This window comes from Schistocerca nitens, chromosome 4 (assembly GCF_023898315.1).
Source record: "Schistocerca nitens isolate TAMUIC-IGC-003100 chromosome 4, iqSchNite1.1, whole genome shotgun sequence".
NCBI classification, from domain to species: domain Eukaryota; kingdom Metazoa; phylum Arthropoda; class Insecta; order Orthoptera; family Acrididae; genus Schistocerca; species Schistocerca nitens.
This window is the reverse complement of record NC_064617.1, coordinates 379,501,646-379,518,813: the sequence shown is the minus strand read 5'-3', so window position 1 is coordinate 379,518,813 and position 17,168 is coordinate 379,501,646. Positions and strand designations below refer to the sequence as shown.

General features: G+C 36.6%; 1 protein-coding gene across 4 annotated transcripts in view; it reads left to right on the top strand.

Moving 5' to 3' along the window:
• LOC126253116 (F-box/LRR-repeat protein 2) overlaps window positions 1-17,168 on the top strand; it is a 719,590-nt gene that overhangs the window by 681,005 nt on the left and 21,417 nt on the right. For all 4 annotated transcript variants that reach the window (XM_049954234.1, XM_049954235.1, XM_049954237.1 and 1 more), the window contains 2 exons: window positions 6,522-6,724; window positions 8,267-8,470. In XM_049954234.1, the coding sequence (XP_049810191.1) occupies window positions 6,522-6,724; window positions 8,267-8,470 (407 nt within the window). The remainder of the gene's footprint in view (window positions 1-6,521; window positions 6,725-8,266; window positions 8,471-17,168) is intronic.

The window sequence follows — 17,168 nt, the reverse complement described above, 5'->3', positions numbered from 1 at the left end:
AGGCTCTAAATCTAAACTTGATGATTTGTAATAGTTGTTAGGTTGCAGAAATGCTACTAATCAATTTTTTAATATCTTTTGGAAACTATAAACTATTGAATGTATACACTTTTAAAGAAATTTAAAATAGAAATTTGATTCTTTTCTATAAATAAGAAATATCAGCATATTTATGTAATTTGAATGTTATGAAATTTTTTTAACCACCAGAATACACAATTAATGTGTGTGTGAGAGTCTAGTTCTGGATATAAAAACTGACAATAGCTATGAGAGCAGTGTGCTGACCACTTGCTTCTCTGTATCTGCATCCAGTGACACTTATCAGCTGTGGATGACACAGTGGTTGGTCGGTACCATTGAACCATCCATGGCCTGTTTGAACAGAGTTTAGTTTTTAGTCAGATTCTAATATGATGTAAAACGACTGTTATTTTATAAGAGTAAACCTAATTCAGTAATAGAAACACCAACTGAACTGTTGCATGAAAATCTATCCACAAACCTGTGTATCTTCCCCCCAGATTGCACAAATAGTTTTAGTTTGCATTTTTATTTTGTCATACAGTTTCAAATTGTTTGCAACAATTCTTCTGCAACTTTTGTGACATTGATATTTCCTGTCAAAGATTCACTTTAATTGATGATCTAGACTGAAACACTGCATGCAGTGGCAAGGACAGTTGATCAAGTGACATACACTATAAAAAAGAAGTACCATATATTACATGACCAAACAACCAATAGCATCATTCTGCTAGTTTCACCTGTTTTACCATTGCAGAGTGTGAGTGAAACACACAGCAATGGTTTTTGTAACTGAACATATGTGATGACAATTTTCTAGTTATGTTTCATGTTTGATGCACAATAAACAGTACTTTCAGTAAGAAATTATGTATGATTTAGAGGAAATAAAATTTTGCCATGATCAATCAAAATTAGATCTTGCCTATTTCCAGTTAAACATTTTTCTAATGTGGCTGACAAGTTTAATTATTCACAAGTAATCAGTATGGTTTGTCGCTGTACTAAGAGATTCTGCTTTATTTATATTTATTTGTTTATTGTATTTCATGTTATTACAAACTCCATTGATTCAAATAGGAGGAAGGTTACTTGGATAAAAGATATAGAACCAGTCAGAATTTTCTTTTTCTTTTCTTTTTTGTTTTTTAAAATGATTTCTTATTTCTTTTATTTTAGAATTTATGGTGTAGGATATCTTTAATAATAAAAACATCATCATGATCTGGGAATCTTTCCAGAAAACCAATTGGGATGTCTCTGAACAGTTTGCCTTAATCTGTTTCTGTCCTGGTAAATTTCTTCACTCACCACAGCATCCCATGCCTCTCCTTTCCTTTCAAGGTTTTCTTTAATTTCGTCCAGCCACCTCTTTTGCCCAATTGGTCTTCATCTTGGCAAATTCCTTCCCTATGGGAAATTCTGTTGGGCTGCATCCATCTCACATGCTGAAACCAGTTCAGCCTTGCTCCATTCAGCCCTTTGTCCTTTGTCACTTCCACTGGCAGGTTTCTCCTTACGTGCTCATTTGTGATCTGGTCTCCCTTTTTCTTTTATTGGGCAGATCTAAAGAAATTTACGTCAAAAACTTGCAGTTGTCTTACATGTCATTGATTATGACTACCGTATTTACTCGAATTTAAGCCGCACTCGAATCTAAGCCGCACCTGAAAAATGAGATTCGAAATCGAGGGAAAAAAATTTTTCCCGAATCTAAGCCGCACCAGAAATCTGAGACTCGAAATTCAAGGGGAGAGAAAAGTTTTAGGCCGCACCTCCAAATCGAAACAAAGTTGGTCCATTGTAATATGAGACACAATTTAGGTCAAATGAATGACGATACAGCTATAGTAGTTTGGTTCGAGTCGTAAGCTTAGCAGTTAAGCTTTACCAGGTAGCCGTTGCTATGCGTCAGGCGCTCCGTCCGTATTTATACGGGTACCCTTCCTTTTTCACGTGCTTCGTCTGGTTTGAATTGATTGCTTATTTTTCTTTCATCTGATAAGTGCCGTTCTCTTTTTTATAGGTGTTTACATCACTCAAAGCTGAAAATGCATTACTGTACTGTCATGCATTGTTTGTCGCATTCCGATAATGAGTGTTTACGACCTGTCGCCGCTCGCGGCATGGCTTGCTTTTGTGCGCGCTACCGCTGCTTACAATTTTTTTTTTTTTTAAAAAGAGAGGAATCGTCTCATTAGCGAAACAATGGCAAGAGACTGCTATTTGTTGTTACTTACACTGCCGCTTTCTTTACTAATGATCAACAAGACCCAAATAATAGACTGCGTACGATAAATGTTCTGAACGATAGTTTAGCGAAAATTTTTCTCCTTTTGAAAATCTTTGCAGACGCGTCTTTTGGTACATTACATTCTGCACAGAAATTAGAGTCATCTTAGATTTAAAAATCTAATCAATTGCCGTGCTTCATTTCTGACTGTATCACTATTCGGCATAAGAATAATACGAATATAAACATGCCATGATATGTATATTCTTCCGCGTTTGCTGTTGTCTCACTCTAGTGTCGTAGTTTATTAGGCAGATAGGATTTAAATGAGATAGCAGCAAACACGACAGAATACATGGCAAAATCTTTATATTCTTTATTATTATGCTGAAGAGAATATTGCATGTGATTCACAATTTATAAAAGTACCTATTAGTAACCATCTCTTCTCACAGGTAGGAAAAAATTCAGAACGCAGAGTTGGCCATTTTGACAAACATCCCAAACAGTCTTGCCAGTCGGATTTTCGTAGTGCATTGAAATGCTGCTACATTCGAAGATGAACAATACGGAATTTGTATTTACTTCGTTCGTTAATGTATGAAAATGCAGTGGTCGAAACCCAGGGCGGAGAAAAAAGCTCGTCTTCCACCTTTTTTTTAAATTTATTTACTGACGCAAAGGTTTTGGTGCCAGTATTTATCTTTGTGCCTGCGAAGCGCTACATATATTCGACGACAGAAGTTAGTTGTGGCGGCACCTACCAACTTTTTTCATAACTTCCGCTTTGCACTCGATTCTAAGCCGCAGGCGGTTTTTTGGATTACAAAAACCGGAAAAAAAGTGCGGCTTAGATTCGAGTAAATACGGTAGGCTCTCCAAATTGTAGAATGCAGTGGGTAGAAAAATAAACTCTGAAGATAGTCACTTTAGCTCCTAGAGGAACAATGTTGTCCCAGACAAGACTTTGTACTAAACTGTAGAACTCGGGCCCTTTGGTTACCCTGTTCACAACTTCAAAATGATACTCTCATTATTTGCCACAACACAACCAAGATGTATGAGACTATTCACAATCTTGATCTTGTTCCCTTCCAAAAATACATTGCCATTGTCTTGCTTTTGTTCACAATTAATTCAAACTCTTTGAGTTTGTATTTGGCGGTAAGTTCCTATGGGACCAAACTGCTGAGGTTGTCAGTCCCTAGACTTACACACTACTTAATCTAACTTAAACTAACTTATGCTAAGAGCAGCACACACACCCATGCCCAAAGGAGGACTTGAATCTTTGACAGGGCAAACTCTTTGAATTTGGTGTTTACCACCACAGATCCAATTTCCTTTGCACCTCCATGCTGGCTTTACCCCAAATGGTGATGTCATCTACAACTACAAGGATATTTAGGTCTTCTTTTTCCACTCCTCTGATGTCCTTCATTATAGTATTCACAAGTGTGATGAAGAGTGTTGGGAAAAGGGAACTGGCAAGTTTATTAACATGATTATCAGGGCTTTTCCTTTCTCTCAGTATTTTTCCATTATTTGTTCAAGTGCAATAATAAGGTCAATTGTTCTTTGTGTTATCCTAAATCAAGGCTGCTGTTATTCAAGTTCTAGGATAGCTCTAACCTCTTCCTTAGATTCTTTTCCAAGATCACTCTATAGTTGGTACACCTCATTTTATCCCCTTCTTTAAATACTGGTGTTGTATTTTCCCTTTTGTACTCACTAGGTGCCTAGTTTTTTCACAATCTAAATAATTAAGAATAAAATGTGTTATATTCATGTTAGCAGACTTACTTGAATCATCAGCTGATTTAACATTGTAATATGTGAAATTAGATGTGGTGTATTATGCAACAGAATATAAAACTCTATATTTATGAAAATACTGATGAGAAATTCATGTCATCAGATGTGGTAGGTGGACCAGATCAAATGCTAATCATCATCTTTTGTGCCAATGCCAATAGTCCAAGCCTAGATATCCAAGGCCTGCACCTGAGTAGCAGGAAGAAATACAGACTAGCTGAACTGCTTGCACATTGTGTAAATAATGGGGGGTGGGGGGTGAACTAGGACACAAGAGATTCTTTTTAACTAGTAGAATCAGAGCACACAGTTTTAAGTTATGGACAGAAGCATTCTTGAGAGAGATCGGAATAGCACATGTTCAGGTAGGTAACATATAGCCCTCAGATAGGTAACATACAGTTGTCAGGTAGGTAATGTTAGTTTGTTCCATTAGAACTGTGTGGGACTGGGAGCCATTTATACACAGGTGAGAAAAACTTAAGGATGAAAGTGACTTTCACATGATGTGTTACTGCCAAGTAACATAGCACAATGAAACTTTGATTGTACATAGAAAGAACTGATACAATATAGTGCAGAAGGTAAATGAGAGAAATACACAATGAGATAAACAGAAATGACACTTTTATTCAAAGAAAATCATCACACTGAAGTCTCCATGATCAAATGTTACATTACTTTATCTAGCTTGTCCTTAAGTTTTGCAGAGTAGTGCACTTCCACAAGACTGATAATTGTCTGTCAATATCCTTTGCTTCCTCTATGGACTTTCTTCACTTACCAGTAGCTAGGTCATCTTCAGAATTGAATTTCCTGTTGTCAGTGTGAAGAATACCTGCAGTATATAAATTCAAGAGAGCTGGAGTGAAAGTAGAGATCCCTGTAGCAGTCCATTCTTCAAAACCTTTGGCTACTAATGCCTTGTGTAGAATAACTTGGAGATATCTGTCACAGAGAATATTAATGAATAGTTGAGCTAGAGTTCTACAAGGAATTGTTGTTAGAAACTTCAGAAGGAGTATCTTTCCCCACAATATCAGAAGCTGATATTAAATCAACAGATACTATGGACAATAGAAGAATGATTGCTGGTAATGCCTATAGGAGTTACGTTCAAATTGCCCTTTATGTGTCCTCTGATTGGTGCCAAATAAGCATTAATAACCTGACAGCCATACAACATTTGTTGATCTTCTGGCCATATTATTTGGCTTTTACAATTTGATTTGATTAGTAAATTTTTCAGATGTGTAGCAGTTGTTAAATTTTCTTTAGTTGTTATTCAGGCTGAAAATAACTCATGTTTACCCCTTTGCTAGTGCACTATTTGACCATGATGGACAATTTATTAAAATTGAAGGGCTTCCCACTGACACTTCTGCAGCATCGTCAAAACAACCTTGGCAAAACTACCTTGGGTACATGTGGGCCTACATGCTGCCAAGGTCGTTTTGACTACACAGCAGCAAAAGTTTCGCAGGGCCAGAACACACATTTCCTAAGTTGTTTCGGCTACACAGCAGACATTTTGCTCGGAAGCCCTTATCATCCTCCTTACAGTCTCTATATCTTCCCGTGCAATTCCCATATTTTTGGAGCCCTGAAGAAATACATTTGTGGCCATCGATTTGCTTCAGATGATTAGGAAAATACATGCCTGGGTATAATCATGTTTCTAGAGGCAACCATAAACATTTTTCCATAAAGGCATTGACCATCTTGTCTGACAGTGGCATAAATGTGTTACCAATTAGGGTGACTGCTCTTGAAATAATAAACAGTTAACTTACTTTTTTTCATCTGTCTCATTTTCATTTGAATGCCCCTTATAGCTAATACACTACAACTAAGTAATGTGAGCTGAAGAACAGGAGTGAAAAAATGTCCTTACTTAGTATCTCCTAAGCAGATTGTCATCAATGACAGGTAAAAGTTAGTGCACCATACTGAAGAACTGTTTTTCTAGAGTAATGTTTTTCTTTGTGTATTCAACAACCCATAACATTTTCACTTGTACTGTGAACTAGAGAATAGTATAAGTAAGTTAATGTGAGAAACATTCTTTAGAATCTTGTCACATTGGGTGCCATATTTTATATCCAATGAGTTTTAGACCTGCAGATTTTGCAGGAGAGTCTCTGTGCACTTTGAAGGGAGAAAGGTGAGCAAAAATTGGTCATTGAGATGTAATTGAGACAAACAGCAGAACACTGAGGGCTGCAACAAAAAATCTAATCAGAATTTTGATATATTTGAAAAATATCTACACTATTCCTAAGTATAAGGGACAACAACAGATCTTGTCTGTGGTGTTTTGATTTAAAAGCTCTCTGTCTTTATCTCTGTCTGTCTGTGTCCTTCTGCACATGTGTGTGTGTGTGTGTGTGTGTGTGTGTGTGTGTGTGTGCACATGCTCATTAACAATAGATTCTTTTTTTTCCAGGTTCTGAAGGCATACATGGAACTTGGAAATCCACGCTCACTGATTGCCTTGGACTTGGACAGCTCAGACAATTTGACTGATGATGCTCTCCACAAATTCCTTTCTCGCCATGGACATCAGCTGTGGGGAATAGCTCTCTCTGGAATGCCACACATCACCGATCAACTGTGGATGTCGGTGCTTCCCATTCTCACAAATGCCAAGTAGGTACATTTTCAGTGCTCATTAATATAGCACCTGAAAAATAGTGTATGTATCTATCATATTCATGCATATCTTCTGTTTCACTGTTATTTTATACCGGTACTTTATTTAGAGGCACAAAAGAAGCTAAATCGTGGTTTAAGCCCATATACAGGATATTTTTATATCAGTACTCATCTAAACCTCAGTGGTCGGATTCTGTCCGAAAGTCATATCAGAGGTGACACTGGACAACATATTTTTTTTTTTTTTATAAATAGTATGTTTTTGTTTTTTGGTTAACCACAGCTTTACCCTGTATTCCTGATAAAGTTGCATACATGACTGATAAAAAGCTTTCTAAAGCCAATATCACATAAAAACTTTTTTTATTTTCAACAACCAGTTTCAAAAGACTTTGTTGTCATCCTCAGCTCTTCAAAATTTTTGTTACAAAATGTGTTCATTGTAAGTTGGAACTTCATGCCAAGTTGTCATATTAGTGGGTAAAATGTACACATTATTCATTGACTTGTACCATATGCACTATCTAAGTTGGATCATCACTGACTGGAACATGTCAAGCTAACGTAAACAGGTGTGCTGCTGTGCATTTTATTGTATATTATGATTCTTATGGTGTAACAGTCATCTATGAGTGCTACATATATGTACATGGTCATGTGCACAAGATGCTTTTGATTGTAAATATTTTATTTCTGACAAGAATTTGTATAAAATGCTACATTTTATTCCCTAACATCACAACTTAAGATGGGGTTCGAATTCATGTTTTGTAACACGTTTCAAACACGTTTTGAAACAAGAATTTTGAAGCCCTGGAGAAGACAGCAAAGTCTGCCGAAATTAGTTGTTTGAAACAGAGACATATTTATGCAAACTTGGTTTCAGAAAGTTTTTACCAAGTAAAACCAGTCACTCCTTGACATTTCTGAACATGAGAATATTCAGTGATATGTGATTATCTTGTATGTCTCATTCCTTGACAATATTACATTTCTTCATTATAGCCAAATTTGTTATTCATCATGTGTATGACCTGCAATAAATTTTTATTTAATCAAACACAGATGTTATTCTGTTGATTTAGTTTATTATATTGCCATATTTATATCTTATTCTGAAAAAATAATGGAAACAATAAAAATATAAGAAAAACTATTGATACTATTGTTAGCATTGCATTTCATTTGCCTCAGACAGTGATGTTGTTGTGAAGAACTGTCTGGGGAGAGAGTAATTAAATGAAAAGGAATCCTGAATTTGTTAGTAGGTTCTCAATATGTACATATATGTGTGTTAGCTTTTTTAATTTTTTACAGCCATAAATATTTTAATGTGTAATAATGGCAGCTGTCATAAATAATGGAAACATCCTCATCAGCATACTGCTTTTACTAAGGGAAGCCATTTCTTTCTTTCATATTCACTAATGATAGTGTATGTTATTCCAGAGATCTACTCTGCTTCAGCTTCCCATACATGCATAAATTTTCTTGTGTTCAAATTCACTGTTTATTTTAGCAATCTTATTACTTCAGGATCATTGTTATGGGCACACCTGAGCGCCTAGGAGTAAACATCCATGTTGATCAGTTAATGGATGGTATAGCTAATAACTGTCCGAACTTGGAACGGCTGGAGCTACGCTGGGATCCAGAGAACTTGCGGTTTTCTGACAAGAGCCAAAAAGCCATTGACATCTTGCGTGTTAAATGCCTCAAACTTCGTTGCCTTGTGCTCAGGTGAGATATGTAATACCAGATTATCAGTGCAGCTTCTGTATAATAGCATTAGGGATTTAAGTACCTTCATAGTTTATTGTTTCAACTTGAATACTTTAAAAATCAGTTATAGAGGGTCTTTCAAATAGTTATATTTATTTTTGTTAGTTAATGATACTGTTGTGCACCATTTTTTTCCCAGAAACATTCAAATTATTGCATCTCTCTGAATTTCTCAGCAGCAGTTTATTGTATGGAGCAGTTTACTGTTGCATAGCATGTGCTAATAGTGCAAATATTTTATCAGAATGGAGACAGTTAAACAATAACTGTAAGGTATCTCCATGCAATTCTAGGGCACAGTGAAGCACATAATGAATCCACAGTTTGCAGACTTATTTAAAGTTCAATGAAACAGGTTCAACAGTGAACATTAAGAGTTGTGGGTGCCCTCATTTGGGTTGATATGGGAAGAACATTGTGGTGGTTCATGACAGTGTTGCTATTAATCCAGTGAAATCAGTTCTTCATATTAGGCACAGGACATAAATCAGTACAGCAAATTCTCAGGTGTAATATGCATTGCCAACTTTACAGAATTCAGTAGCTGAAATAAGCTGATCAAGAGTAAAAACAATATTTTGTTGAGTGGTTGGGTGAAGATGATGGGAAGAAAATGGTTTTATCAGGAACCTCATCTTTAATCATGAGGTGCACTTCCACTGAAATGTATTTGTGAATAAAGAGAACTGCTTTATCTAGGGGTCAGAAAATGCTTTTATAATTTAAGAGAGGTGGGTGCATCCACAGAAAATGAAGGTTTGGTGTTACTTTTGGACAGTGGTATCACCAGTCCTTATTTTTTTGAAGTTGAGGCAGGACAAGCTGACAATTAATGGAAACTGATACTGTGTGATGACAAGAGGTTTTTTTATGACCTCATTTCAGTTAGATGGATGTTCATGAGTTATGCTTTCAGCAGGATGGTGCCATGTATACACTTCCTGCAAAGCAATTGAGTTGCTCAATTAGCAGTTTCTGGTTCACCTCATTTCACATAATAGTGACCAACTATGGTCACCAAGCTCATGTGACTTAACTCCTTATGTTTTTTTTTCTTTGGGACTGTTTTAAATCATTGGTGTACATCAAAAAACCCAAAAACATTCACCATGAGTTAAAGGAGGAAATTTGACATGTTGGTGATGAAATGCACCTGGGTCTTGTCTGGCTGTCATAATGAATTTCGTAGACAAAGTTCGTGGATACTAGCACAGTAGGGTAAGTTATATACCAGACATCATTTCCATTTGTGAAATGGGGAGGCATGTAAGAACATGTTTATGCATTTTGATAAACCCTTTACTTTAAGCTCTCAAATATATGCCACCTGTATGTAAAATTTTGATTGAGTCACCTATGTACACAGAGTGAATCATGTAAAACTTGCACCACAAGTATATTGGAAATGGGAAGTGCTATTGATGTGCATTTTCCACTGAATGGATTGGAGGTCAAGGACTCATATTGTTAGCCAACAAATAGATTGTAATAATACTTATAAAGTGTATTTTTTGTGCAAACACACACTTTTTTTAAATCTAACAATGCCTATTGACATTAACAGACTAAAATGAGGGTAAATTAGAATGTTAGTTGTGTTGGTTGCAGGATTCTAGTTTGGGTTGTTTATGAGATAATGTATTTTGAAAAGTTTCCACATCAACACCTGTTTGTGTCATTCAACCTGTGTAGCTGCTAGGTACAATGTTGTTATGTTTGCTTGCATTGAGCTTGGGTGTTCCTTGGGTGCACTGTGACTTACTAGTCAGATAGTATGTGACAGTTCAAGCAGTAGGTCATGAATGGACAACGGGTTTTAAAAATGTAGAAAATGCTAACATCCTCATGGTGTATGGAGAGTGTAGAAGGAATGAAGTTCATTCTTGTACAGTGTATGCAGCAAGATATCCTAATTGATGTCAACCATCATGGCAGTTATTTATCAACCTCTTCAATCAGTTACATGAAAGTGGTAGATAACACCTAGACATCATAACAGAAGGAATTGCATGAGAAGTGGCATGAGTCAGGTGAGGGTCCTACACATTGTGCATTCACATAGATTCCATCCCTATCACATCTCTCACCATCCAGAGGAGCATGGAAACGATTATGAGAATCATGTTAACTTCAGTACATGGGTACTAAAACAGGATACTCCAGATGTACCGTGTATCTTGTATGGTGATGAAGTCACAATTACCAACTGTGGCCAGGTAAACCACTGAAACATGCGCTGTTGACCTGTTGACAACCCCAGCTGGCTTTTTCAGGTGGAACACTGCATCCATGGAGTGTAAATGTGTGGTGCGGAATAGCTATCAGTTCATAGGCCAATATTTAATAAATGGAACACTGAACGTGCACAAGTATCACAGTCTCCTAACAGATGAAGTTCCATAGCTGCTAGAAGATGTTCCTCTGCAGACTAGAGGAACCTGTAGCACCTACATGATGACTATCCAGCCCATAGTGCGTGAAGTACTACAGTATGTCTTCACAAATTGTTTCCAAATCATTGGATTGAACACAGAAGACCTGTACCTGTGTTGGCCCATTCTCAGGATTTGCTGGCAGCAGACTTTTTTATGTGGGGGAATCTTAAAAACACTGTCTATGAGGACATACCAACTACACTCAATTATATGCGGTAATGTATTACTGCAGCCTGTGCTGACACCTCCAATGAAATGTTAGCACTTGTTCAGCATTTGCTCCATACCAGACTAGAAGTGTGTATTTCCACTGCTGTTGTTATTTTGATCACAAGCAGTGATGGTTGGGTCAATTGTTTTGTTACTGATCAGAATACATGTAGCGTGTGCTACCACATGCACTATACAAGTGCTGTTGTGAAAACTTTTAAATATATGATCTTTCATAAATGAGTCACACTAGGATCCTCTGACAAAGATCACTGACATTCTAATTTAACCTAGTTTTAGTTTATTAATGCCAATAGGAATTGTTTTATTTAAAAAAGTGTACATTTGCACAAAAAAGACATTTTATAAGTTTTATTACAATCTATTTATTGACTAATAACATGAGGTCCTGACAACCAATTTGTTCTATGAAAACCACACATCAATAGCACTTTTCATTTCCGTAATATTTGTGGTGCAAGTTTTAGGTGATTCACCTTGTATATAGGCATCATACTAAATGGTGACCCACAAAGAATGTAACTTTTGATATGCACCCCATTTCAGTTCTAGTAACTTGGGAGCATTGAAAGTTGCATGCTTTTCATTTGTTTTCTTTGTCGTAGCAGAGGAGTGCCTCATGATGGAACAGCATGTTATCATAGTGAAAATTTATTATAAATGTGGTGAACGTTGTGACTGTTTGTGAACTTCACAGAGTGTTTGGGTAATGTAATGCACTGAATATATGGACTGTGGTGAGATTTGAATTTGAGAAAACTGATTTTGATTATAGACTTTAAACTCTCAAAGTATTCTTGCATTAGTCATTCTGCAGAAAACATTGCCATCATGAGTCACAATATTGCTGTGACTCCCAGAACTAACATGCAAAGAATTCTGAAAGAAGATATGTACCTTTAAGCCTACAAAATCCAACTGACACAAAAACTGAAGCCAAACAGTTATGAAGAGTGCCAAGCATTTGCTCATGGGTGCTTGCAAAGCAAAGAAAGGAGAACAGTTTCATCAAGAAAATAGTGTTCACTTATGAAATGCACTTCCTCATGAATGGCTTCATCAATGAGCAAAATTACAGGACTTTCAGCACATAAAACCCTTAAGTAATTCTGGAGAAGTCATTACATCAAAAACAAGTGACTGTGAGATGTAGCATTTGGGCTGAGTGTTTAATTGGGCTCTCTTCTTCAGAACTAGAGATGTAAGTATGCTGGAAAGTTATGGAAAATTTCATCGAAAAAGTGACATTGTGGCTGCAGAGTCATGGATAGCATTTGAGTAATGCCATATTTCATGTACAGGGTGATTCAAAAAGAATACCACAACTTTAAAAATGTGTATTTAATGAAAGAAACATAATATAACCTTCTGTTATTCATCATTACAAAGAGTATTTAAAAAGGTTTTTTTTCACTCAAAAACAAGTTCAGAGATGTTCAATATGGCCCCCTCCAGACACTTGAGCAATATCAACCCGATACTCCAACTCGTTCCACACTGTCTGTAGCATATCAGGCGTAACAGTTTGGATAGCTGCTGTTATTTCTCGTTTCAAATCATCAATGGTGGCTGGGAGAGGTGGCTGAAACACCATATCCTTAACATACCCCCATAAGAAAAAATCGCAGGGGGTAAGATCAGGGCTTCTTGGAGGCCAGTGATGAAGTGCTCTGTCATGGGCTGCCTGGCGGCTGATCCATCGCCTCGGGTAGTTGACGTTCAGGTAGTTACGGACAGATAAGTGCCAATATGGTGGCGCTCCATCCTGCTGAAATATGAATTGTTGTGCTTCTTGTTCGAGCTGAGGGAACAGCCAATTTTCTAACATCTCCAGATACTGTAGTCCAGTTACTGCTTGCTGGATGCGTGCTACATTTTCATCACTCGTTCTCGGCCGTCCAGAACTTTTCCCTTTGCACAAACACCCATTCTCTGTAAACTGTTTATACCAACGTTTAATACACCACCTATCAGGAGGTTTAAAACCATACTTCGTTCGAAATGCACGCTGAACAACTGTCGTCGATTCAGTTCTGCCGTACTCAATAACACAAAAAGCTTTCTGTTGAGCGGTCGCCATCTTAGCATCAACTGACACTGACGCCTAGTCAACAGCGCCTCAAGCGAACAAATGTACAACTAAATGAAACTTTATAGCTCCCTTAATTCGCCGACAGATAGTGCTTAGCTCTGCGTTTTGTCGTTGCAGAGTTTTAAATTCCTAAAGTTGTGGTATTCTTTTTGAATCACCCTGTATAATCACAGCTGGCATGCAATGCAATTGTGGTGTCACCACCAGACACCACACTTGCTAGGTGGTAGCCTTTAAATCGGCCGCGGTCCGGTAGTATACGTCAGACCCGCATGTCGCCACTATCAGTGATTGCAGACCGAGTGCCGCCACACGGCAGGTCTAGAGAGACTTTCTAGCACTCGCCCCAGTTGTATAGCAGACTTTGCTAGCGATGGTTCACTGCCTACTTACGTTCTCATTTGCCAAGACGATAGTTTAGCATAGCGTTCAGCTACGTCCTTTGCTACGACCTAGCAAGGTGCCATATTCAGTTACTATTGATATTGTGAATCATGTACCATCAAGAGCGACGTTTATCATTAATGGATTAAAGTTAAGTATTCCACCAGCTACGTCTGTTTTTCTAAATTCTAATTCCCTTATCCTGTTCCAGACCTCATGCCAGCCGGCATGAGCTAACGCGTGCATTTCGGCCTCCTCTAGTAACACGGTGTTGGCTCTCCTGCCAACCACAACAGCAATAACATGTAAATTATTTAATTTCATAAATAAATTTGTATGCTATTAAGCACTAAAAAGTTGCATTCTTTATGGGAGACCCTTTATATTATCTGTAGCCTGAGGAAGCTTTTGGCTTAATGAGACGTATTTGAGAGAGAGAGAGAGAGAGAGAGAGAGAGAGAGAGAAGAAGAAGAAGAAGAATAAGAGAGAAGGGAGAGAGAGATGAAATAAAAAAGACAGTAATTTTTAATTAATTTTATTAATTTGTAGCAGAAATAAATGCACAGCATATATTAGCATTTTCATGATATGAATATGTATATTCTGAGCACATATGAATCTGTCTACATGTTAATCAACTATTACCTCATTCTTATCTTAATATTCATTGAAGACCAGTGACTGTAATTTAATGGTTTACTCTGTGAGCACCAAACAGACATAATTATTAATCAGCTGTACTCTGGTGCTGGTCCCAGAGTATAGGTTTCATAAAATTGTTTGCCTTCTGGTTTCATTATGTTTCATATTGTTTGACACTGCCATCCTTAGCTGAAAATTCTATAGTTTTGAATGGTTTTGCTAATGCTGACTAATCTCAGGAATCATAACTGATTGAAACCTCCAACCAAATAAAATATTAAAAATATTGCATAAAACCATAAAATAAGAAATTTTCAATCTTGTATTTTCATATTTTGGACTTTTACTGATAGATTAGACTTTTAGTTTCATTGATCCATCATATCAAGCAACATTATAAGTTCTCTTGTTCATTTGTCAATAATCACTACAAACCCACTTGGGGATTTTAAAATCTGGGTACTTCTTTTGTGGGATGTGCCTTTCAAGAATCATATGTTAGTTTCCTTGTATTCTTAAAATGTGACTGTATATGCAAAATATTTTCTTCACACATCTGCAGAGTCATTTAATGTTAGGCTACTGAATTGTTGAATTATACCAATTCATTTTTAGTTAGCAATTGGCTGTGGATAAGGCTCATTAAGAAGCATTATAAAGCATTCAAGCAGAAAATAGATAAGGTATGCCAGCTTACTAAGTGTCATGTATAGTATCATAGCTGGGCCGCTAAGTTATTAAATGGTACAATGAGGCTTTTCAGTCAGCAAAGGTGTGTAAAGATGAATTACGTCTTTTTGGTGGTACCGCACTAATATTGGCAAAAGTACTTTAATTGAGAAAGTTTTGTCTCACTGTCAGAATATTTTTATGGCTGACTACAGTGAATTTTGTTTTTATGGGTACAATAGTAAGTCACAATTACATTTCTTTTAATGCATATTAGTGTATCTATAATAAAGGTGCATTATTAAGTAGTAGTTTAGATCACTGCATTAAGTGTACTCCCTGACAGATTCCCAATGAATCTTGGTTGAATTCTGAAAGTGCACTCAGCTGCTGCATGCTGTTTTGACAATAAGAGATAATTTTTACACAACTGTTAAAACTAGGGTGTCCATTCATACCATTTTTGCAGGACAGTCCCTTTTTTTAAATTTCGCATTGTCCCAAACGTTATATTGTTATTTTGAGGATGCTCAAATGTCCCACTTTTTTGTGATTCTGCTTGGCTAGAGTACATTACACTACCAAATGTTTGAGATTTGCAATTTGCTGTGCACTGTTCAAGTATATGGGCCAGGAAGTGCCACTTGTAGGACTTGCTGTACAATCTCTATTTTTTTACTGTTTACGTTTTGACTGTTGATAGTACTGAACCATGTTCACCGTTTCATCACTCCAAAATGAAAGTGTAGTTTTAACATCAATGTAGAAACTGAGTTTACATTTATCATAGGCAGTGGAGAAACTGTAGAATGTGAATTGTGCAGATCAAACTTTGCTGTTGGATGGTGGAAGACCTGGTACTGTGAATCACGTTAAGACAAAGAAACACAATTTGAGTTTTCAAACAAAAATGCACTTGTCATCTTGGAAAATCAGGTTTTCTGCCAGTAATCCACATCACACTTGCATGATATTTCAATCACGTAATCCACTAGATTCATCAGGTGCTCCTTGAGGGCTCAGAGGACACCTGATGAAGACCGTGAGTTACCTGATCAAAATACCATGCTAGTATGATGTGGATTACTTACAGAAATCCCAATTTTCCAAGATGATAACACCTCGCTGGGAAAACCTGAAGGCCTATGAAAATGCGCTTCTTGGTAAAAAGCATAAAAGTGAAAAGTACGGTGATAAGGCAGCAGAACAATTGTAAAAAAAATCATTTGGGATCATCTGGGTGAGTGATGCAAAGACAAACTTCTATTTTTAGAGAAATCAGTTTCAGTAGCAGCTGTGTAATATTTATTTACTTTTGTCTAGATATTTATGCACATTAAGCTTGCCTGTTTTGGCTTACAGTGCCGTTTTCAATTGCATCTGTGGATGTTGTTAATAATGAATCTCATTTACATCTTACTTTTGATCAAGACATAGTTTTATAGATATTTCTACTTAAGTCTAGGTGAAGTTGACAATCATATGGCATCTGCAAGTTTACTATGAGCTTCCTGTTGTGAAATATTGTTACTATAATCACATAGTTGTTATAATATGAATTTTTCAAGATAATAATTGTTTGACAGCAGTTTGACAGTTGGGGTCCTTAGATGCTATATGTTTACAGACCTTTTTATCTTTGGGAGTCCAGGATGGTATGTTAATTGCATGTTATTGTATGGTTAAAATTTGTTGTGAATGTATTAGCTGTGATTTCATATGTTTGTCCTTCCTCATGGTCAGAAATTATGTTTCAGGTCAGTTTGTTCATTGAGTAAGTCATTCAGGAAATTTTTCATATGAGTGTATATCTCCAATTATTCCAAAATGTTAATAGTATGTCCTTTACATATTTTGCATAAAATGTGTAAAGTGTTTTCAACATATTCTGCAGGCCCTACTGAGAAGAAAAGAGCAAACTTGTACATCCATTAAATTTTGTCAATGCATTTTTCCCCTTAATTGTCACAGATTTTTCTCTGAACTTTTTAAAAAGTCCTGTTTTTTAACAAAAATTAAATGGCCACCTTAGTTAAAACATAACATGCGGTTATAATTAAAGTGCAGCTACTCACGGAAGTTGTGGACTGTAATTATCAATGCAGTGAAAATTAGTAGATATGCTAATGTGTTAATGTGGAACCAATTTATGCCAGAAGAAATGCAAGAAAGATGTATAGAAGTGTTTCTATATGTAATGAA